General features: G+C 37.6%; 1 protein-coding gene across 4 annotated transcripts in view; it reads left to right on the forward strand.

Moving 5' to 3' along the window:
• Positions 1-25,386, forward strand: part of Dync1i1 (dynein cytoplasmic 1 intermediate chain 1) — a 280,550-nt gene that overhangs the window by 195,697 nt on the left and 59,467 nt on the right. For all 4 annotated transcript variants that reach the window (XM_069996539.1, XM_069996541.1, XM_069996540.1 and 1 more), the window contains 3 exons: positions 14,514-14,660; positions 18,807-18,920; positions 21,354-21,487. In XM_069996539.1, coding sequence (XP_069852640.1) covers positions 14,514-14,660; positions 18,807-18,920; positions 21,354-21,487 — 395 coding nt within the window. The remainder of the gene's footprint in view (positions 1-14,513; positions 14,661-18,806; positions 18,921-21,353; positions 21,488-25,386) is intronic.

Below are 25,386 nucleotides of genomic sequence, written 5' to 3' on the forward strand. Positions count from 1 at the left end.
TCTCCTAGCCAACAGAAACCAACAAACAATACAGAGGAAAAGCAACCTAGATCCTGCTTCAGTGAAGTGTCCAACTAACATAACTGATTTTGCCAATGAAGAAATTGTGCCTGATAAAATTAACATAATTTTACCATAGAAAATAAGCCTTGATTATCAATCCAGGGACCTTTCCACCCCCTGTGCTTCCTGTAGATGTGGGAGGGGAGGAATCACTTCCTGTCACACAATCTATTACTTTCAGGGCTGTTCTGTTGCCCACTCACCACAGCAGAATTTTCACTTTGAAAGAATCATCTATGAAAAAAAAAATCATCTATAAGTACAGTCCTGTTGTTGACTTGAAGAGCTGGAATTCCCTAAGTCATTAACTGTGAAAGGAAGATGGCCTTTACTCAGGGCAGTGGCTCTGAAGTGAAGAAACTAGACCTTAAAGGAGATAAGTCATAGGAACACAATGGGCCAGCTGTAGTAAAAGAGCTCTTCCAGAATTTGAGTTTCTGCCTTCCTTTTCAGTCTCTATCCCTGTTCCAAACAGACACTAGAATGCCCTGACTCCAGATGCTTTTTCAAAATCTGAAATAGAGGGAGTGCCTATAACTACTTCCCAGCACACAGTGTGGATTACAAAGGGAACTTTGACGTGAAGAAATCCCTTGGAAACTAAAGGGCCCATGTTCCTTCTCTTACTATGTTATTTGGCTGGTCTCACTTTTGGTGTCATTTTCAAGTGCTGGGCTTGCTTTAAACAGACAGCCAGTAACTGTGGATCTCATCAAAGAGGGCTTGAAACATACAACTTCCAGTGTGAGGAAGCTATAAGAAATGTTTTCTTTATTGTTGGAGGGTTATGACCCAAAATAAAGTAAAATCTATCCAAAGGAAACTGGAAAGTCAAGCTTAGGGACCTTGTTTCTTCAAGTCTGTTATAGTCACTTTGTGAAGTATTGCAGACAACTCATTATAATTTATCACACTGATACTTCTAGATTGGATGAAAACCAAACCAAACACAACTGAGTTCCATGCATATTAAATTACTTCTTACTTTAAAAAGGAGGGTGGTCTCACCAGAGCAGGATGGAGTTCATTAACAGGCTGAGAAGGTTTTCTTAACTCTTCATTATCTGGTTTACATTGCTACTGGTTTCCCAGGATCCTTGGACATCTTTTTGCAGCCCTGAGAGATGGGTACTTCGTAAGTCACACCTATGGCTTGTTCCAAGACTAAAATACTCCACATCACAAATCTATGAACAAAACACTTATTATTCTGAAAGTTACTCCTATTTTCTTTATGTAAATTCAGCTGTTCTTTTTTCAGAGAAAAGGACAACAAATATTGCTTTATATATTTGTATTTCAATTTGCATGAAGCAAAATATTTAGCTCCATTTTGACAATTGATCAGCATGCATATCAGGCATGCTGTAATGTCAGCATTTAAGAGTTTATGATCACGTTCCTTCCAGCTGAGCAGTATTATCACCTACATTATTCAATGAAACACAAAGCTTAGACTCAGGACTGTACTCACTGACAATCTTTAATACTACTTACTCTAGGCTCTCTTTCTAGAACTGGACACTGCAAATTCTGTATAACTACCCTTTAATTTGTGCATATAAAACATATGACTAGAGATATATTTTCCCTGTGGACTAAGAAAAATCCCTGAAATGCTATAAATTTAATCATTTGATCTTAAAGGAATTTTTATTTGCTCATATTCCTTTGTCTCTTGGTTGTTTATTTATCCTTCCCTATGAAAGCTAGTTGAACACTAAGGAACTTAATTCCTATTTATCACTTGATTTTTTTTCCAAGTATCTCAGCTTAGAATTGAACCCTGTAGGCCAGAGCGCTGTCCTTTTCCACATTCAACTCACTAGCAGTCTCTGGATTTCTTGTGAAACATCAAAGATTGTTCTGGGAAAAGGTGAGAGGTAGAAAGAGGCTCAGTGAATAGGTAATAAGCACAGAAATCAGTTTACCCCTCTCTCTTGAATAGATTTTTTTTGTAGCATGAATTTAAACCTAGTTGTTTTTTTTTCAAGTCCTTTTCCATAATTCAGAGTAGCAGCTTACCATAGAACAACCAAAGTGGACAACATTCTTAGTGGTGCTCTGACTCAGATCTGTGCCTCAGGCATTAGCATACCTACATAATTCCAGGAGAAAAGAAAATAAAATCTATTCCTAGACTGCTTCTGCTTTGTTGGATGTAGAACTTTCATGTGCTTATCCAAGGTCGGTATAATTATAGTTGTTCTGTTGTACAAAAGGGCTTCCAATCAACCTATTAATTTATAAGTACAATGAATCTTGATCAGTGTTACCCCTTCCATTGCTCTCCTTCATCTCTCTCAGTAAACCATGGTTTTGAAATAAGAAAAGACCTATTTATTTATTTTATTGGCCTTGAAATATAGATCAGATTATTTTTATTATGTTTCTTTAATGTTTTATTATCTTTGAGTAGTTGTGCAAAGGGCTTTCAACTCAACATGTCGGTTTATGAGTACAGCCATCTTGATCAATGTGCTCTCCCTTCATCATTCTTCCCACGTGTATCCCAACTCCACATTACCAGGTTCCTTTTTCACATATATACATTTAATGTTGATCATTGCATCTGCCCATCCTTCTCTTTGTTTAAAGCCTATTTATTCTTGCTGAATTTCTTTTTCTTGCTCAATTTAGAATGATCCAACTGATTCCACTGCTGTCCCAGGCTGGCAGAGCCTCCACAGTAACTCAGACCAGCCATGTGAAGAGCCCCTGCATAGTGGAATGCTGGCTTGTTTTTAATGGTTCTTCTGTCATTTCTGATCTAAATGGCTTGGTCATGATCTAATGTGGGATATTCCATGACTTTTAGGGTGGATCCTCCAAATATAGACTCATACCAACAAGGGGTTGCCCAGTGACATAGGGAGATTACAATCTCATCCTCTTTTTTAGTCTCAAGCCTCAAACCTGAGTCTTCCAAGTCCCTTCCTCCCCAAAAATGTCCAAAGAGGACACAAATCTATCGTGCAATTGTTCGCAGATTCTCATCAATGCTATTACTTTATTTAATATTTTATTTCTGAAAAACAAACAAAGCTGATAACAGAATTCTTCCTTTTGATTCCCTGGCTTATCGGCAAAGAAAGGATCATAGACTAAGACAACTCTTCTCTTACACACCGATTCTATCAGTGTTACGGAGGGTGGTGTCCCATTTCTGAACACTGTGTTTGCCCCCCTTTGCAAGGACTTAGTACTTATTCAATAAAAATAAATTTAATTTGTGGCTGCACTTCAAGGAAGATGGTTTGATGGTAAATGCGGAGCCGTCGTGTGGCTGAGTCCCTTAGCGACACTTTCATGTGGTTGGGTGAGCCATTCTCCCAAACCTCAAGTGTTTTTGAAGACACTGAACTGGAGACATTCACAATTCTTCCCTCCTTTTTTTGCTATTAATCCTTGGTGTTTTAACAACAGTCAAGTTAATGCTGCCTACATTCTTTCCTGCCAATTGAAACTTTTTTCCCCTCCATGGTTCATGCACACATAAATCAAAGGGGTTGGTTGTCAACACATACAATATCCAAATATCAACTTCCTTTATTTTTAATTAAGCAGGATATACACACTTGATTTGAAGGCAGCCAGTGCTTTTTCACATACGAATGCACTCTGCATCATCATCTCTTTCTATTTTTTTCTTGTTAGTGTTCCTAAAAAGCAAAAGGTAGCTCTCAACTTGTACTACTTCTCTCCCAGCATAGGCATAGCAACTTGGGTTTCATATGTCTTAGAAAGGGACAATAAAGTTTATTAACTGCTTGGAAGTATATACTGGCAAAACATCTTTGATCTGAAACTGTTATCAATGACCATTCTTGTCAGATGTGATGCCATATTCTTACCCAGTTTTATTCATAGTAAAATTTCTAAATAAAAACCTTATAAAAATGGAACATATCAGATATGTATGAATAGACAGATGATAAATAGATGATAGATGATGACAGATAGATAATCATAACACTGCTGTATTATAATCTTCTTATGCCAACTGAAGTCAATACCTCAAACTCTTGGAGCTTTTTCTCTGTTTTGGTTGAGAATATTTTGTACAAGCTAAAAAAAAACATTTTTGTTCTATACTAATCTTAAGAAAGAAAAAATGCAACCCCAAATCAAGGGATATGCTTCAGAGCACTCCTTAAAGCAATCAAGAGCATAAAGCATAGTGGTTAACACCTACAATGCCAGCTACTAGAGAGGCAGAAGTATGACCACGCTTTGCTTATTTGTTGAGATATAGTCATATATAGAAGCCCCTATCTCAATAAATAAACTTGGCAGGGTGGTTCATGGCTGTAATTCTAGATATAGGGAAGGCATAAGGAAGATTATCATGGTCTGAAATTAGTTGAGCAAAAACATAAGTAAATCAAAAAAAACCCTGCAAATGTGGTTCAAGTGGTAGAGCATCTTTCTAGACTTGGGCACAGGCTTTTAATTCTAACCCGGGTATTGCAGAAACAAAACAAAAAAGTGAAGAGAATGAAAATAAGGGGTAACAAGTTTGACAAGAAATGTACTTATTACCTTACTTATGTACTTACGTAACTCTCATCCTAGATGGGCTCCTAGAACAGGGAAAAGACATTAGGTAAGTAGTGGTTCTTTAGTTGTGATAAATTTACTAAACTGATTGTTAGCAACAGGAAAAACATGGTGTACCATATATGGGAACTGTACTATCTACACAAGTTTCCTGTGAGTTTAATCCTTTTACAAAAAGTTACTTTAAAACTTATGCTCGGGCTGGGAAGGCGGCTCAGTGGTAGAGCACTTACCTTGCATGCATGAGGCCCTGGGTTCAATTCCTCAGCACCACATAAGAAAAAAGAAAAAAGCCGGAAGTGGCGCTGTGGCTCCAGTGGTAGAGCACTAGCCTTGAGCTGAAGAGCTGAGGGACAGTGCCCAGGCCCAGAGTTCAGCCCCCACGACCGGACCCAAAAAAGAATAAAACACTTATACTCATTTGGGTACAGAACTCCATTACTACCTGTGAAGGCAGTGAGTAGGAGGGGAAAGAGTTCGCTATCCTTTTACAAAGAATGTAAAGGAAACAAACTTTTATGGAATAGCAACTAGAAATTCTACAGTTCCTCTGCAGCACGGCACCTGGTAGGACACAGCTGACATGACAGGTAGGCCAGGTCAGCGCTTTGTGTGGTTACTGGGCTGAAGCTGAATACTGCTGTTTGAACAACTTGCTACCAAGATTCTTCTCCTATTTTTCGGCTGGAATATCCAAAAATGTTGTTTGGCTAGGTAAAAGACCTAGTCTCAACTTTTTAAAACAATAAACCACCCTTTAATTTCTACAGTGTGACCATTTTATCCAAAACGCTTTTCTCTCCATGAACCTATTTTTAAAGATAAAAAGACATGCATATTACTTTCTGTTTCTTGAGTTCAAAAAGCTGTTCCCCAAGGCCTGAGTTTTTATCACTAAACAGGAAGTATCCTTTGTTTATTAAAACACACAAGCACACTATTTCTTTTTTGTAATACCAGTAACAATTCCTGTCATTATATATATATTTGAGGGGGTTGGAGACATTCTTTGGATACATTCATTCAAAAAGAAGATTTGTTTGAAATGCAGTAGTGGTACTCAGTTGAAAATGAGTGATAGAACTTGTGGGTAAGGATGGGAGGGGAAAAGTGAGAGAGCACAAGGGAAGGAATGACATTGTGTCCAAAAAGAAATGTACTCATTACCTGACTTACAAAATGGTAACCTTCTGTCCACCACCTTTATCATAACAATTTAAAATAAAAGATTGTTTGGCTTGTAATGGCATTTTCAGTGTGGTGGCATAGTGACAAGATGAAACAAAGCATTTTCTCCCAACCCTGTGACAGTAAACACGAAGCTTGTCAAGATGACCCAATTGGTGTCCCAGCTGCTAGCTGCTCAGTAGACTCTCAAGAAATGATTAATTGGCCTCAATCAGTTCTCAGCGGGAATACACACCTCATGGTAAATATCAGCACAATTGGTACTAATTAGCTCTGTTGTCACCTGTCACAACTGATAGGCTTGGAGCTGAATGAGAGGAGTGATCTCTACAGTAGCAGCAGAAACCCAATTGGAAAGGGGTCAGAGACTCGTTGCCAAGGGCACTATACTAGCAGGGAGCTCACGACGCTCTCCGCCATGTGGCATATGGGAGGTCCCCGTGTGATGATCACTTCCTGTGGTGGTGAGGAATTCACACATGTGTGCTCAAGAGTGGGGATCATGGATCTCAAAGAAAAAATGCCCTTGTATTCAATGGATGCAGGTTTTATACAGTGTAGTCTTTGGCTTTGAAGGCAGCCTGGTTTAGTTCAAATCCCGGCTCTGCTTCTTTCTGTTCATTTGATCTTAAGACAGTGATTTCTTTCTCTGAGCCTAACTTTCTTTTTTCTTTTTCTTTTTTTTTTTTTTTGATGGTTGTCACTTCTTTACACTTAAAAAAGTTATTGTAAAGGTGATATACCAAGGGGTTACAGTTACATAAGTCAGATAATGAGTACATTTCTTTTTGAACAGTGTCACCTCTTTCTGTGTTTTCTCCAAGTTTTGTTCACTCTTGACCTCCCTCCCTGACAAGTAATATATCCATTTTCAACATAGTATCTAGTGCATATCACTGCTGACTTAGTTCACCCTTTGTCCCACTATTTCTGTGCTTCCCCTTTTCTCTTCAAAACAGGTAAACTTACATATAGTACAAAAAGTACAGAAAGCTAAAAAAACAAAACAAAAATTACAAAAGGTAAAATGAAAAACCTCTTGATTCAATTTCTTGGATTTTCATCTTGATAAACATCATTTTTTTATGATCACATGCACATGTGAGCCTTTGGAAGCCTTTCCAAAGAATATCCTCCGTTGGTCCTATTGTGGGAATATTTAGTGTCTGCTTAATTTATCATGCCCAAGCATATTTTTTTTGTCTTTTTCCATCCATTATGTTTACTTGTAGATTCATAGGCACAGCCTAATTACTGTAAATGAGGGAAACCACGAAAGCTATATTTCTTTGAGTCTGGCTTACTTCGCTTAATATAATTTTTCCAAGTCTTTGCATTTCATTATAAATGGGTACCTAGGTTTCTTAATCCGAAAACAAGAATGGAGAGAAAATTTTGTTAGTTCCTAAGAGGAAATGCTTGAAACTTAGTAGATACTGAAAACACTAGAATGCTCCCACAACTAACAGTCATACAATGTGGGGTACCAGTAATGACCGCCATTAGGCTTCTTAACAATAAGCAAGACAACTCCAAGATGCACTGTGTCCCATGGGTAGTGATGCTAGAAGAGACTAGGGTCTAGTCCTTCACTGCCATCATCATTACCATTTTCTGAAAGTCTAACCAATTTAGTGAAGAATGGAAGCAAGGTGGGACATTAAAACTAACAAATAACCTTGAAGGAAGTTGAACAATAATGTTCTAGCAGAGAAATATATATTTGTTGGACTAGGTGTGGAGATAGTTCTACAGCCGCATAAAAAATAAATTAATTTTAAAAAATTCCTCGCTGCAGGCCTTAATAGATACAAAGGAAAACTCAACTACAGTAGTACTGACTGTACTCTACTAAAAAATTTCTTTAGAATTGGACTTTTCCAATTTCTCCATGATACAAGCAGTTGGGTTAGTACTAAATACATCAAAGTCCTCTTCCCTAAGAATTTTGGTCCAGAAGAACCTAGCTGGAACAAAGGAATATATTTGTTTTTTCTTTGTTTGCTTTAATTGGCTTTAATAATATGGTGTAAAACAGGTATACACACACTTAGAAAGCTATAAATATAAATATTTTTTACAGGGAAAAAGAAGTGCTGGTGAGGATGTAGAGAAAACAGAATTATCATGCCACTGAGAATATAAAATGATGTACCATTTTGAAAAATGGCCGGGAATTTCTATGAAAGTTAAACATAGAATTACCATATAACACAGAAATTCTGTTTTTAGACAAATACCCAGAATCATTGAGCTTGTTGATCTACACAAAACCTTGTACACATGTGTTCATAATGACATTGTTTATCTTTGTCAAAAAGAAGTGAATCAAATGTCTACTGACAGTGGATTCCATTGCATGTATATACTGTCTTATTTATTGATTAATCTACTAAGGAACAATTGTATCATTTTTGTCTTTTGGCTATTATGAACAATGCTACTAGGAACATAGATATACATGTATCACTTTAAGAATTTGCTTTTAATTCTTTGGAGCAAGCAGAATAGCTTGGTCATATGGTATTTCTATTTTTAATATTTTGGGGAACTGCCATATTCATTTTTTATAATGGTTATACCACTTTACATTCCACCAAGGGTTCTAGTATTTCAATATTCTTGACAACACTTACTAGTTCCTTTTTTTTGTTTGCTTTTAATAGTAGCCAATCTAATGTATGTGATGTATCTAAGACTTAATTATAATTCATAAAAGGAGCATGATAGTTCTTAGCCCCCTCACCAGCATATATTATTCCATGTAAAAATGAACTATTATAGTATGTGAAGTTGTATTACAATTTAAATTGCATTATGCCCTTTGTATACTCAGTACACAACACAGTACTAGGTATGATGATTCCAAGGGAGTCTAAGAAAAGCAACCAGGATAACTGCTTTCTAAATTGTGGAAAATAAGATCTTAGAACCAACTACTTTAATATTTTTAGTATGCACTGAGTCAAGAATTATCAGACAAGCTAACTCTATCTTTCCTTGTAGGCATTCAAGCATTAATGGGGTGGTAAGTTTTGATAGATGGTCACTCCTTTTAGCATTTAGAAGAATGGAAGTATGCCTCCTTGGATAAGCAGAGAGAAAAAGGGAGACCTCTAAAACAACAAAAAAATTCCCTCCATCTACAAGTTCACTACCAACTCATGACTGTAACACCTTCACGTCTTCCACAATGTCGGATGCCTGGTGCTACTCAGTCACCAAGATGATGGGCTTTCAGCAGCAATGTTCTCTAATTGTATGTGTTTCCATCAACAAAAGTAATCTGGCTATGGGTCTCTTATGCACTTATAGAAATACATACCAGGTCACTAGTACCCAGAAGGATCTAATCTGTCTGCCTCACAGCCTCCTGACAGCTAAGCATTTGCCTTTACACAAATAAAATGTCAGCTACCATTAAACAACATATGGCAACAATATGACTCTTTCCTCTCTGGGGAACAACCTCTCCCCAGAAAAGATGGTACTTGAAATAGGAGATGTTTTGAATGTAGGACCCGCTATCCCTCCCACCCAGGCCTGATGGCTGAGAAGTGGGCAGGGTGCCACCCACGGAAGGACATGGGCGACCAGATCAAATGTGAACCTAGGGGGTAAGCTCCCCAACCAGCATTGACCAAAGGCTGTTTGCTCTGGGCATTTGGGTCTGTGGTTAAGGGGAAGTATGATCCTTAAGCTGGCCTGGATTAGCTCTACAAAATAGAAAACAGCCTCCATAGCCACTTAAAGAGGGGTTGGGGCTGACTCTGAATTGAAATGCAGTGGTGTGCAGTGAGTGAAGGGAGACGTTCAAAGTGGAGTCTCCACCCTGCTGTCTCTGTGGAATTCCAGCAATGAATGGACAGAAAGAGGGTTATGTTGGGGACATGGGGCAGTATGGGTAAGAAGGAGGCAGAGCAGCCATAACTGGGCAGATGGTTCAAGACTAAAAATTAAACCAAGTTTCCTTAGGAGTGAATCTTTGAGCTTATGTGTCAATTTGGCACGCATGCACGCACGCACACACACACACACACACACACACACACACACACACACACACACACACACACACACACACACACACACACAGAGTCAGTAGAGCAGCCTTAATCCTTAAAACATAATCTCGAAGTGTTGCTTGTTCTGATTTGGGGGGACAGTATTACGCAAATCATCAAAATATGATGCTTATCTTCTTGGAAAACAGTGGTCCTATGTAACCTTGTCTCTGTGTTATGTGTGTTGGAATGTAGTCAATCAGGCTCACCAGTTTTACATGAAGTTTTAAACATATAGGCTTATCATGTTTCTAGGACCCTGATTTGACCAAAAAACATGGCCACATCAATGAGATCCCAAGCTTTGTAAAAACAGAGTTCAATTGTACTGTCAGGAATGCTTACTTTGATGAATCAGTTAACATTGTCCACAGTTCTCACCCTCGTTATAATTATTGTCCACTTATATAAACTACTTGATAAAAACTTTTTAAGAACATACATAATTTTTCAAAATAATTCTAAAGTTCTAACAATTTCAAGGGATAAAATAAAAAAAGAAACTAGGTAAAACTTAGAGCTCACAGAATCCAGGATAAGGCAAAGAAACTTTTTCTTTGAGTTAATCTTGTTTGTCTAAATTTTATCAATCGTGTATATATATGATTATATTGAGTAACAGTTAATATAAAAGTTTAAATGCCTAAAAAAGTAAGGAAGCACTTAAAATACCAATAATGCTTTTGATAGAATGGCTTTTCATGACTTTGTCTTCAGAAAGCACACTGTAGATAGAAAACAAAACCACTTTTTCAATAAGTATCAGCCAATTGTTTTGAAATGCCTTAGCTTTTTACTCACAGGATTACTGACAAGAAATTCCATGGCAATCAGTATCATAACAATGCTGTGATGCACAGAGATTCCACACTTTGAGGTGGATGGAAACTTCTCAGATGAAGAGAACTATCCAAGCCATAGATTATAGATGGAACATTGTTTCTGTGAGTCTAAGGAATTGTAAACATTTGGATGACAAGTAGAAAATTAAGTCAATCATCCAAATGTTTGCCACTGTTACAACAAACATCAAGTCATGAAAAAAGAAAATCTTAAAAACTTTTAAATATCTTAAGACTGATTCTATACTATATATTCTATACTATATCTAGGTATTCTATACTGTATCTAGGATTCTATATCTAGATAATTGAAACCATCCTTTTGTTTGTGTTTCCGCATGAATGATAATATAGAGGGTGAGGTAACCTGGACATCTATGTTGAATATAGATACAGAAGTAGATATCCATATCCATGGGCACATATATAATACTTTTAGAAGATAAGACATTTTTAAATGTTTGAAATTTTTTATTTTAATATATTGTTATTGCAAAGATACTGTACAGAGGAGTTACTACTACATGAGTAAGGTGATGAGTACATTTCCTATTGAATATTGTTACCCCCTCCTTTGTTTTTCCCCTACCATCCCTTCCCTCCCCAACTCCCCAACTCCTCCCTCCCCCACCAAGTGGTAAAGTTCATTTTCAACATAGTGTCTTATACATCTCATTGTTACAATAGGCCAACCTATATCCTTATTTCAGCATTTTGCTATTTCCCTTTCCCTCCCCAAATTAGAAAATTATATATATACAAGATTCAGGGCACTGGAATCAAATACAGCGAATACAGGGGTTATTCCATGGGGGAAGTACATACAAAAGAAAACAATCACATAGTACATTACAAGTACATTAAAAACAACAGCAAGAAAAATTATATGACATAGATTTAGATATTTTTCATCACATAATACACTGATTCTGTAATGGAAGCGATGAGCTTAAAATATAAATGAAATGGTAGAAATAGTGATGCATAACTGTAATCTCAGTATCTAGGAGTCAGAGGTAGGAGGATCACAAATTCAAAGCCAACCTGGGCTACACACAGATTCTGCCTCAAAGAAAAACGAAACTATATTTCACCTTCCAAATATAAGAAAAAACCAGTATGCCTGGAAAGGAGAGAGAGTGGGTGAATAAAGTCATAATATTCAATGTATGTACGTGAAAATGTAACTAGGTAACTTGAGAGGTTGGGTGGGGTAGGGAGAGACTTTAGAGAACCTTGGAAGGGTGACTGATCAACATGCACTGTACTCATGAATTGTAACATTGAATTAAAACCTCTTTATACAACTAAAGCTAAATTGAATGTTTTCAAAAGTATGCCTGTTCTTATTGATCATGATTTTATAGAAATTGGTTATTTTTAAATAAAGTAACTTCTGGTCACAGAACTCTAGTGCCCCAAAGTATGATTCCTTTTTCAGCATAAATTTGATTGCTTACCACATTCAAATAGAATTTTAAATTCTAGATGTGGCGAGTTGTGACATTTGAAATGCTTTAGTGCTGCTAAGTCTTTGAAAAATTCATGAATGAATGCACACATAGGTATTAGAGTTTTCACCTAGCTGAATTGGATTCTATTTGATTGCAAACTATGTGTTTCAGTTTCATAGAAATATGTCTACTGTTTGTTTTGTTCGAGTATAGTCTCTCAAAGATTTAGAATATTTTCTGGGATTTAACTAAAACACAGATTTAACTGTTGATTCCACCTGGATACTTTTAAGTCTCTCGGAAGCCTTAAAAAATTCCCAACACAGCTCATGCAACATAAGAATTTCATCAGTTGAAAACTAAGAATCATTTCTCTGGGATGTGTAAAACAAGAAGCTGACCAGCATTATTTTCTTTTTCTAATTCAGTGTCATTATTGAGAGTTATTCTTGAACTTTATGAAAACCAGATTGGGGCATGGGCATGTTCTTCATCGAATCATGTTCAAGGAATTGAAACTGAAAATCATTTAAAATGGGCAAACATGACATTGAAAATAGTCTACAGTTTTATCCTACTTCAGAGAATCTGTGACTCTGACTAGGAAGCTAAAGGTGTTAGTAGTTCTTTTTTGTTTTTATGTATTTTTCAAAAATGGAAACTAGCTTACCAGTCAGAAAAAATGACAGATTATTTTTCTTTAATCACTATTTTGCTGGCTTATCAGTTACAGACTTGGACCTTCATATGTATTTGCTTATGAAGCTGTATCTTCTCTCCATTGTCCACACGAAAAAATACCAAATAGTGCCATTTAAGGCCATCTCTTGCCATCCCAGAACACAGTATCAACTAAATTTCTTAGCTGCTTCTTCCAAGACTCTTTCCAAGTCCAGCAGGACTGTAAGTCATTCATTCACCCATCTCTGTTTTTCTCCTTCCTGCCATTCCTTTTTATTACTGTATGCCTTTCTCAGAAATGCCTGTTTCTTCTCTCTTCTTGCTGAAATTTCCACATAGATAACAGGTATGATACATCCTTTCCAGGAGATCTCCCCAACCTCCCACCTTTTCTATCCTCTCCTTCCTTTCTCTAAAGCAAATTTTCTGCTATCTTCACCCCTTGCCATACATGCATAGATACATACATGTGTGCCTAGGGTTCAGTCAGACTATAGATTATGCTCAAAGTATACAGTCTGTGTCCTGAACAAAGATGTCAAGGTCAAAGGACAGATAGGGATGAAACTCTGTCTTCCTCTCCACTGGCCAAGGCCTGGCCTTACCTATATGAACATATCTATTTAGAAGGACATCTTTTTTTCAACTTTTTTGACAAAGAGACACCCTATCTAATATCAGCTCTACCCCCCTCAGATGCATGATATTTCATTCATTTCTTTTATTCTCATTATTTTTGTTATGATACCTTTCTTGTACATAGTAATTTTTCATTAACTATTCATTGGATTTAATGAAATTTATTTAAAAGAAAGCAAATGAAAACCTGGGAATATGGAAAGCACTACAGAGGGCTTAGCATAGTGACACTATAACTTGTCAGATTTTGAGTGTGTCCACGAAGTAATTTCATAGGAACTGTCATGCCCCATGGTCTTTTGTGGATTTTCAGAAGCCACTTTTCTGATGCTGTGACAGATCATCGCAGAGTTGAACTGAAGTCCATTTTTGGCTGTATGTTAAAATAGGCAAAGGATAACATTAAGAACTGTCTGAAGTGGGCAGGACAAAGGTCAGGGAGAATGCCCATGGGAGATGGAGGAATATTGGGAGAAGCCAGTTGGATCAGTCTAATTTGGTATATTTCCTAGAAGTCCACAGTAAGCCAAAAAGAAAGAAAGAAAAAAAGAAATGAGGGGAAACACCCCATGTTTAAATCCTTGAAGCTAGAATTACTCTGTCTTTCCCAACACTGCACATATTATAACTTGATGTGGCCTTGCCTCTCAGAGTAAAGATTTGCTTTTGGAGGGTCTCATGGGAAATTAATATTGATTCTATTGGAATTTCACTTGAGATATGGGAACTGTCCATAAAGTGAACTTTACAGACCACAGAACAATGATGTACTCAAGATAGGTTTTATGCCTATTTAATGACATGGCCAAGCCTTTAGATTTCAAATTGCAAGTGGAAAACCATTGGCTGACCTCTCAAGAGAAAATTCTGTGCTAATATACAAAATGTCCTACTAACTATACATTTCATCATTTCAAGACTACTAAGTTTTTGTGATACATTGTTTTCCCTTCAGGATGAAACAAGATGAAACTGTGTTCGATAGTAGTTTGACAGTGTATTTCTCTCCTTTTCCTCCCCAGTCCTCTGTGATGTCAGTCTGCTTTGCTCGTTTTCATCCTAATTTGGTGGTTGGTGGGACTTACTCTGGCCAGATTGTCCTCTGGGATAATCGCAGTCATCGAAGGACACCTGTCCAGCGGACACCCTTGTCAGCTGCTGCACACACAGTGAGTCCAACTTTCATCACATTTCTTTTAGCTACCCAATTCCTGAAAGAAGAGAGACTCCAGAAATACGATTCACCAAGTATGGGTTCTAACAGCAAAAGCAAGGTCAAAATATCAAGTTAGTAGTGATTGTATCCCAAGTTAAATTGAGATAAAAGTAAGTGAAGGAAACACTGGCTTTAGAGAAAATACTGTAATCTGCAAGATCTAGCACATAGAAAAACTGTCCTCTGATGTCCCAAAGGCCACTGGTGAAGAGATTAAAACTAAAAAAATGGACACAGAGGAATTTTAAGAAGAGGCCCCTGCAATTATTTCTAAAATAACACTTCACATTTATATTATGAAGTGGAAATCTATTTTCAAATAGGCCATAAAGTATAAGCACTTCATGCTTAGGGATGGTATATGGGACATTTGCCAACAGACTTTTCCTGTTTGTGATTTGAGGGAGTGCTATGACTTTAAATTCTGGAATGCGTGGTGTAAGCCTTCACATAAAGTCTACAGTGACAATATAATCCGCAGGGTTAAAAGTCAACATCTCAAAACCATTACCCATAATTTAGTAGAAGAAGTTCAGTACGGTGTTCATAAGACAACTGCTCTGTCATTTCCTTTAAGTGAATGACAGGTGTGTATAGCAATTGTTTGGAATGAGAAGACAGACATGTCTCCATCAATCCTTACTTCCTTGACAGTCGGGGCAGCTGATGTTCTTTTTCTGAAATGCCCAATTTATGCCCAAGGATGTGGCTCTACTAGTGTTTTCCATTTCCTTAATGTGGTTGCTCCATTTATTTCATCTGCTGGCCTCAAAAGCATTCTGGCTTGAAAAAGGACTGCTAGCTGTTTTAGCTAAGAACAGGAGGAGGAAAATTCTTCCGCTCTTCTAAGTCTGACAATGGGAAATGACAAATACCAAGTCAGTCCTAATTTTGATTGATTGACACCGAAGACACATGCAGGTGAAGCCTAGTTCTTGGGAATCTTGAGAAATTACTCTTACCCACCCTATTTCTTCAACCTAATAACAGAAAATTGTGGCCCAGGAGAAGTTGAACAGAAAACAGGTGTTTTCTCAGCTAGTGAGAAAGCATTTCTTGGCCCCATGTGTATCTCTGGTGCATTTGTGAACATACCTTCTGAAAATTTCAAAACTGTAAATCCAAATGTTCGAATATTTAGCAATAAGCTAGAGAGGGACATCCAAATGCGGGAATTCTTCCAAAGAGTTAACAATTCTTACTCCAGTAACTTAGAGTGTGGCTGTCATAATAAAATGCTGCTATTGTCAAGCTAAATGCTGTTGGTTCTGTTAGAAAATAATACAAAACCAAATTTCTTTTTTCTTTTGCTGTGTTTTGTCTAATCCATGTCTAAATGTGAACAGTTAATTTTTTGTTTGTCTTTCAACTTCCATTATTGCCTGGTTGATTAGTACCAGGATCAAAAAGGGAAAAGAGGCCCACCACAGATTACTCACTAATTTCCTTTCACACTCACCACACATATGCATTTGGGACAACAGGAAATCATAATTAAAACAAAATCCTTCTGCCACACAGTTAAGTTTATTCCTAGAATAAACAAAAACAATCTGGCATCTATACTGGAAAAATATGCTATACTGTTGCTTTTTTCTTTCATTAAGTAAAGGGGTGTGTATCTGTCTGTGTATGTGTGTGTGTGTGTGTGTGTGTGTGTGTGTGTGTCTGTGTCTGTGTCTGTGTCTGTGTCTGTGTCTGTGTCTGTGTCTGTGTTTTCTTCACTAAGCATGCCCCAGTGTCTTCTGGAAAGATTTCTTTACATCTCTTTTAGGTGAAGATTTATTACTCAGAAAAATACAGACTGATACTACTGATTAAATAAAGCGAAGAACATTTGGCTACTCTGGGAATTTGGTTCTGTGATTCTTCTAAATTTGCCCTCCCTCTCTAATGCACCCTTAGGAGTCTTGATCCATTTGAGTTTTAGTGATATGTGTTGAGGCTCAGTGGTTAAAGAGAAGCTTACAATGCCTGGACCATGCTAAGATAAAGAGAGGTCAATTCAGTGTAGTTTTCTCTTGGATCAGCCAGATTGAGTTAAAACAACGAAGCTTTTGAACTGCTCAGATATTACTAGGTGGGCATCTGTGGGAATCTGTGACATTCTTCCATTTGATTTTTACACAGGGCTTTGTATGCGGTGAGCCTTGGAGTTAGGGTTTGATTGCATATAACTTCAAGTACCACAATACCAGAGACTTACAAAAGGAACACTGTCTACAGTCCCAGTCCTATCTGTCCTCTTGACATCTAAACACTTGATCAGGATAATCTCTGTTGTACTTAATCACTGTGTACATTCACTTAAAGCGACTCATTTGAAAATGTCAGTAGGAATATGACTTAGGAAAACTATAGGACTTAGCTAATTGTCTGTAAGCATGGATTAAAAAAAACATGATATAATTGCCACAAAAAGAGATGTAATCTTAAGATGTGGCTAAAACCACACAAGAAGTGTCAGCTCAGTATGACTCATATTTCCATATTCTATGATCATAGTATAGTTAGACAAGTTAGTTTCATTCTTAGAACTTCAGTTTTAGAGGAACTCAGATAATAGATGGCACATTTTGAGAATAAAAAGGATGGAGAAGGTTGGACTCAAGGAACAATTGAAGGAATCAGTGATATTTAGTCTAAGACAAGATTTACAAGCTCTGAACTGAAGGAAAAAAAGCAATAGCGTATATTCAAATAATTGTATAGTTTGACTCATTCTATTTGACTTGCACTAAATGTATCTTAGTGAACTTTTATGATCTCCGTTAGTGGAAGGTAAAACTTTCCAGAAGTTAAGATGAAAACTGGCTACTGTTTAAGAAAGTGGTTTAAGTGGAGTTTGAACGGGTTCTTGAATAGGCAGATGAACAGTTCCACTAGATGGTTATTACTACTCCCTCTGACCAGACGCTTATATGATAATAGCCTGAAAATCATCCTTTATGTAATATCAGCTTGCCTGTATTAAAGATCGTTTCATTGTCATTGTGGCTTGGTAGTATGCATAGTAGCTCATTAAGAGTAAGGCCTAGACTGTCAGCTATTCTCACAGAAAGGCATCGAGTGAGTTGTGGTTTGGCCACTCATGGCTTAGCTGCCTGTAATCTAACCAAAATTGCTGCTAGGTTATGCTACACTAACCTCCCTCTCTACTTGGTGCAGCTGCAAATGGTTTCAGCCTACCCCCAAAGGATAACCTACTAGAGTTATGACAAAGCATGAGAGTTTCTTGCTTGGTATTCCCAGGATATATAAATGACCTTTTTAATCCTGTCCAAATATCAGCCTTTATGCTATTTTGAAAGACAAATCTTTCATCCTAGTTTTTAGTAACACCAAGTAACCTATTTGTCTTACTAGGCACATTGTGCGAATAATGTCACCACCCATCTCTCTCCAATATTAAAATGTTGAACTAGGCAGTGGTGGCTTATGTCTGTTAATTCTAACTAATCAGGAGGCTGAGATCTAAGGTTCAAAGCCAGCCTTGGCAGGAAAGTTCCTTAGACTCATATTTCCAATTAACTGGCAAAAGCCCAGTAGTGGAGATATGGTTAAAGTGATAGAGCACTAGCTTTGAGCAAAATCAAGTGAGAATTTGAATTCAAACCCCCATACTGGCACAAAAAGAAATAAATAGCCAATGAATATTAACAAATATTTGGCCCTGTGACTACAATTGACTACAGTCCAGCTTTAGTAACACAATCCTTCTGAAAGCTTGAAAACTATATTTTGTCATCACACACACTGAACTTAGAAGCTACACTGTGCAGTGGAGACCTATATGAATAATCCTCATGTGCCTCCCTGGTTGTTGCTGCCCCATCAATCCTCATTTTCCCTCTCTCCCTCCAATTTGGTTGCATTACATCGGACTGAGTAAGGTGAGATTTGTAAGCATTTTCATTACTATGTGTTACTGCCAAGGCTTTTTAGAATGAGATCAAGTTGAAATCGAAAGTGACAACTGGCCTCAGGCTTGGATTATAGTAGAATTGCATCACTCTTTGGACCCTGGCTTCTTTGACACTCCGGTGTAATCATTTCCCCTCCTAACTACCCCTGATCCTCCGTGTTGATGATTTTGCAGCATCCTGTGTACTGTGTAAATGTCGTTGGGACCCAGAATGCTCACAACCTCATCACTGTCTCTACCGATGGTAAAATGTGTTCCTGGAGCCTGGACATGCTTTCAACTCCTCAGGTAAGTCTACTTTGCCTTACACAGCAGGACAACCTGGATAGAAGAAAGACCTACTTCACAGAACATAGTTCCAAAAGCCAAACCATATCACATCGTATAGGAGGGGAAATCAGTGGATGCCCTTGAAAGAGGGGGCCTAGTTTCAGCAGTCTCTTCTCGAAGCCAAAACCCATTTCCCTTACCACAAATCTTGTGATTATTATAATAGGCTAAAGCTCAGGTCACTTTCAAGTGAAGATGAGTAACCCATTTTGAAGTTCAGTAATTATGGAAGCTGCCTGTGGTATGAATTATACTGGCCATCAACATGGTAAAACAAATATACATGAGGGTGAAGCTCTGCAGAGCCATCCATTATGGATGCGAGCTCTGAAGAAAAGGTACGCAGAAATTCCAGTTCTTGCTTGTTTCTGTACCCTACACAACCACCTGTGTATATGAAGAATTTGTTCAACCATCTGTTTTCCACTCTGGAATGTTTGTTAGTAGGGTTCTTGCCTTTTTTTCTTAACAAATGAGAATTTGAAAATGAAAATGTTCCAGTGTTTCCAAACCACTACTGATTGCAGTAATAGAAACCAAACAAAGGAACAGGAGTGGGAAAAACTGCTGGAGGCAGGCATTTACATGCAAGTTTCAGAATGTACACATGTGTACATGCATACCCAGACACCTACACGCATGCATCTACCACGTACTTTTTTCACACTTCTTTGTATGAAGTCTATTGTTACAGCTTTTGACAAAGTACATGAAAAACATCAAGAAATTAAAAAATATCTAGGAGTAGTTTTTTTTTTTCATTTCAACATCCCTGTTCCTTTTCCTGGAATAGTACTCTAGAATGTCTCTCACTCAATTTTAGAAGACAATAAAGTTCCAAAATGCAAAAGGAAATGTGGGAGCTGGAAAGAACCTCTTTAAGTCTCTATGCTGTAGATCATTCTGAAATTAAGTCAGTTCTTTATAGAATTTTAGGGGGGGAGAGAGAGAATGCTAATAAGCTGCTTAAATTTAAGTTCCTGGTTTTGCCGATTTTTAATGTTAGACAGGTCTGGAACTGTGTGTGGATATTTTATGGTTTTGTCTTATATTTCTCAGCAATGTATTGTTTTCTTTTAAAAAGCATGGAGATTATAAACAGATATAAGAGCAAACCCTCAATTTAGAAATTTTTAATTACCTATTTCACTGATTAAACATGTGTTTGTTTAGGTTAAGATGGTGGTACAGGAGCTCCAAGATCATTTTTATTAGTGCTAGCTTGCCCACAGACGCCTGTCTCTGCACAGAGATTAAGAATTTCATGGCATGGTCTCTATGGATGGCAGGGCAGAATAGGAGCATCCTAGAATTACTCTTGTTTCTTTCTCTCTTGAAGTGGTCAAACAAGAGACATTACCATCCTTGTTGCTAACTTTAGAGATGGAGTAGACCATCTAGCTAATGCTGCTGTTGGTAGTGTATTGCCACAGCATCCTCTCCTTTAGCTTAATGGGCTCATTACTACATGTAGATCTTATAAACAAGGAACATTCAAAACCCTCATGGTCAGCATGGCTACATACTGTAGGCATGAGTTTTCAGGTCACAGACTTCCTGGTTGAAATGGCCTGATCTGCTTGCACTGAAAGACTACAATCCCATGAAATTACAATGGGAATGTAGTGTACCTCAAGTGGTAGAGTGGTTGCCTAACAAGTATGAGACCTTAGAATTCTCTACTTAATGCCAGGAATATTCAGGTATATTGCTCGTACTTAACTATGCTTCATTTAGCAGTGTGTCTTTTGAAACACCATCGAATTCTCAATTTAACAACCCATTTTTATATAAAATCAAAGATTTTTATTTACTATGTTTAATGCATATTTAAACATCACTCAGCAGATCTAGATCCCACACACCACCAGCTGCCCTTCCTGACGTCTTAGTTCCTGTTGAAATCTATTTTTTATGACCTGGGTGACAATTTTCTGGTTTCAGTCCACAGAAGACCTACAGTCATGCTTTGACAAGTGTGCTTAGTACATATGATATTAATACATGTGTATTCTCATGAACAATTGATTTTGAAAATGTTTGTAAATATAAGGGTATTGTGTGTTTTATTAAAGCCCAGAGCTGACAAGTGTAATCATTACAGTATTATCTTTAGTTTCTGCACCATTAGTTTCAAAACTCTCACCTGTCATCTCTGCCTGACTTAAGGAAGCAGCAGCACAGGCTGATGAAATCCAGCTTGCCTGAAACCAAAGATACACAGCAGCATGAATGTCAGGGGCAGTAAAGCGTGGTTTCTGGCACTACCGGGGCCTTTTGTAACGCTGTGTGAAAAGCAAACAGATGATTTAGCCAAATGATTTTTCCATGCTATCTTTGGCATAGTGAGGAGTTGACAGATGGAAATGTAACCACACCATGTTTTGGTAGGAGAGCATGGAGTTGGTGTACAATAAGTCCAAGTCCGTTGCTGTTACCGGAATGGCTTTCCCGACAGGGGACGTCAATAACTTCGTGGTTGGCAGTGAGGAGGGTACAGTCTACACGGCTTGTCGTCATGGAAGGTGATTTTCTGTTTTCTTACCAATGACATTTTCCTCATTTCTGAATGACTACTATCACGTTCTAGAGTCTAACCAAAAGGTATTTCTGAAGACATAAAAAGCCTAACTTCACATCTTAATTAACTTAAAGAACACATCTGCTCTGGTCTTCAGCCATTTATATGAGCCTTGGAGGCTCATCAATGCTTGTCTGAAGGAAGTGTTCAGCATTTTAACAGATCCTATAAGACTCCCTGTCCCTTCTCAGCCACATCTTACGTAGATACTTGCAATCCGCAGTCTCACATGTACCAGGATAACAATCCCCATATGTTGTCTGTCCCTCTATGCCTTCATGAATTTCTACCTTCTAGTTCTAGTCTCTAATGGAAACCTATTCTTTTTTTTGGGGGGGGAGGTCCGGTCGTGGGGCCTGAACTCTGGGCCTGGGTGCTGTCCCTCAGCTCTTCAGCTCAAGGCTAGCTTTCTACCACTTGAGCCACAGCGCCACTTCTGGCTTTTTTCTTATGTGGTGCTGAGGAATCGAACCCAGGGCCTTGAGCATGCAAGGCAAGTGCTCTACCACTGAGCCACCTTCCCAGCCCATGGAAACCTCTTCTAACATTTCTCTCGGCCTGGTTAATTCCTCCTCACCAATAAAGTGTCTGTGCAGAGATCATAGCATGTTGAAGCCTCTCTGACTCTCCTGAGCAAAGAAAGCCACTCTTTCCTCTTTGTCCTGTTGAATTTCATCTCTTTCATTCATTCTTTTAAGGAATGTTTAGTAAGAACCTACTCTATCGTAAAAGTATAATAAGGAACATGACAGATATTGAAGTTGAGGATAGAGGACTAAGGAAGTAAATACTTGATTTAAATGAAGCAAACTATCAAGAAAATTTAAGGAGAATAATCAGAGGAGGATTCAAAGCCATGGATACTTCATTTATTCTTCTTTTGCTTTCTATAGTAGCAGTGATCACATTTATTTCCATTATTCATTCATCTGCCACTTTTCCTTCCAAAACTATTCCATTTCATCTTCGATTTTCTGCCAAGTGCCAGGCACTAGTAAGCAAAAGGTGATAAATGCATATAAGAAATAAAGAAATGGCAATATTTAAAGAAATGGCAATATCTAAGTTATAGACAGAAGTTCTTGAAGACCCTTCCTGTTGTAAGAGAGACATAAAGCACTATTTCGTTTGCTAAAGATTAGAACACCATTTTGAGAAAGAGGTTGGCAAATGTTCTTGAAAAAACACAGCTATTTGATTATAGTGGGTTCCAATAATTCAGACTATATGGCAAAATTACATGCACAACTCAACATATGGCTTTCTGTCCTTTAATAGGATCATCCTGTTCACACTGGTGCTTATAATTTCATTTTTACTTTCATAGTTCTTATCCATTACCCTTTTCACCATTGCATTTATCCTGGCCTACTTAGATATAATGTGGAACCACAGCTTTTTGGAAGCTCAGACTCTCATGTTTTAGTGACTTGTACAGGTTACAAGTATCTCTGACTCACCTGTATTTTCCCCACTTAAATAATACATGCTGTGATGTTTCTGCTGTTCTGGTTTCTAAATAAGCAAATCCCACACACATACATACATACACATGATACAAAGATGGCTTCACAGTTTCATGTCTCACTTCCTTATTACAAAAATCTGGCTAAAATTACAATGTAGAGTTGATATTGATTCACATGATGTTTTCTGTGCACCTGCTTGGTCAGGGTAAATTTCTAGATGGTCTGAGTCATTCATATGTCCTTTAAATCTGTTCAGGAAACAGATGAAATGAGATCAAAATTTTAAAAACAACAACAACAACAACTGGTACCCAGGTAAAATGAGTGACACATGAGACACAGAACGTTTGGAGTGGGCCAAATGAAAGCACCTGTGCTAGAATCAGTAAGGCAGAAGTTCAACTGATTTAATCCACGTTAGTATGTGGGCCCTTAGCCATCTGTGGAATCTATAGTATGTACTCATTGATGCTTTTTAGATTTTGTAAAGTTTGTCTAAAGCTGGGCACTCGTGACTCACACCTGTAATCCTAGCTACTCAGGAGTCTGAGGGTCATGGTTTGAAGCCAGCTTAGGAAGGAAAGTTTATGAGATTTTAACCTCCAATTAACCACCAAAAATCTGGAAGTGGAGCTGTGATTCAAATAGAAGAATGCCAGCCTTGAGCAAAAACACTTAAGAGACAATGTCTAGACCCTGAGTTCAAGCCTCACTACTAGCATGCACACACGCGCGCGCGCATGCGCGCGCGCACACACACAAACACACACACACACACGCATGCATGCACAAAAGTTTTATTTCTTGTAAACAAACTTCTACATGATGAATATTTTTATTTTGTGGCTTTTGTCCTTTTTAAGCACTACCAGAATAAACTGTTGTATCCCTGGGCATACAGCACAAATCTCTTCACCAAGAACTTGATTTTGCCTTTTACATTGATCATCCATCTTAGATATGAGATACAGCTCTCAGCAAAGTCATAAAGAATCAGGCATCCAAATGGGTTATTTTAAATGGGTTATCTAGGACTATAGGAGAGAGAAAGGGAATTCTATCTTTTTTTTTTACCTAACATAGAGAAGGTGCAAATCCACTTCCATAAATTAAACAAGGTTCTTATTTTGCACCTTATAAACCCTTTCAGGATGGTGTTAAGACCAAGTAGAGTCTCACCAGGGGCCACTTCAAAGATCAGTTTCTCATGTTCATTAGAACAAACTTAAATGATCACAGGTGGAAATGCTGTTAGCCATTTCCCTGGGCATAATATTTGAGTGCCTGTTACATAGAACACACTCTGAAGTATTTTACTCAAGATTTCAAGTTTTGCTGAGCACATTGACATTTATTGGTGCTCTAGGGGCCCCAAATGTTTTAATAACTGGATTCATTTTTACTCCTGGAAACATAATATTAAAATCCCACATTATTTAAAATTTTGTCATATTAATTGCCTCATGCACATGAATTTCTAAATATAGTTTTTGGAATATATTTTCTGAATTGTGTATAATTACATGCATTATACTATCTGATAGAGGGTTGGAATAATCCCATTTTTGTTAAAGTGACTCTTTTCAAATGTGTATGCCTATGCCTCCCATGTGCTTTTGCTTTTTAAAAGAGAACTTAGGTCTCTCTTTTTCTTTGCTGTTTCATTCAACCAGTGTTTACTGTAGACTAAGTTTATACGAGATGCTTAGCAACAAGAGAGACATGGTATCTTCCCCTTTGTGGAATTTGTAAATGGATTTGTAAACCTCTCTTCTGTTTCCAGGAAAGTGAAAAATATCATTTTTATATGTAAATTACGTGTCCTATTTCAGGCTAACAGTAATTTCTATGAATTTACATTTTAAGATACTGATTTTCAATGAATGTAAGATATTACTCTGAAAGAATGAAAAATTATCTCTCCAGACATGTATGGAGTTTTAGAACCAATAATTCATCTCAAAGGAGTTAAAATGGAACATGTATATGTACAAATGCTATTTGGAAACAAAAGTCTCAAAAGCTTCTGTGTTTTTTCCATCAAAATAGTTCACACCTGTAGTACGAACTATTCAGGAGGCTGAAAAGATCACAGTTCAAAGCCAGCAGGGCAGAAACATCTGTGAGACTCTTATATTCCATAAACCACCAAAAAGCCAGAAGTGATGGTGTGGCTCAAGTGATACAGTGCTAGTCTTGAGTAATAAAAGCTCAACGACAGTACTCAGGCCCTGAATTCAAGTTCTAAAAACAACACACATGTGTACACAAACACACATACACACACACACACACACACACACACACACACACACACACACACTTGTTACCCATACTGCTTTTTAATCACTGTAAGTAGTTTATTGTGCTTACA

The sequence above is a fragment of the Dipodomys merriami genome, unplaced genomic scaffold (genome assembly GCF_024711535.1).
Source record: "Dipodomys merriami isolate MVZ:Mamm:240054 unplaced genomic scaffold, mDipMer1.0.p SCAF_5, whole genome shotgun sequence".
NCBI classification, from domain to species: domain Eukaryota; kingdom Metazoa; phylum Chordata; class Mammalia; order Rodentia; family Heteromyidae; genus Dipodomys; species Dipodomys merriami.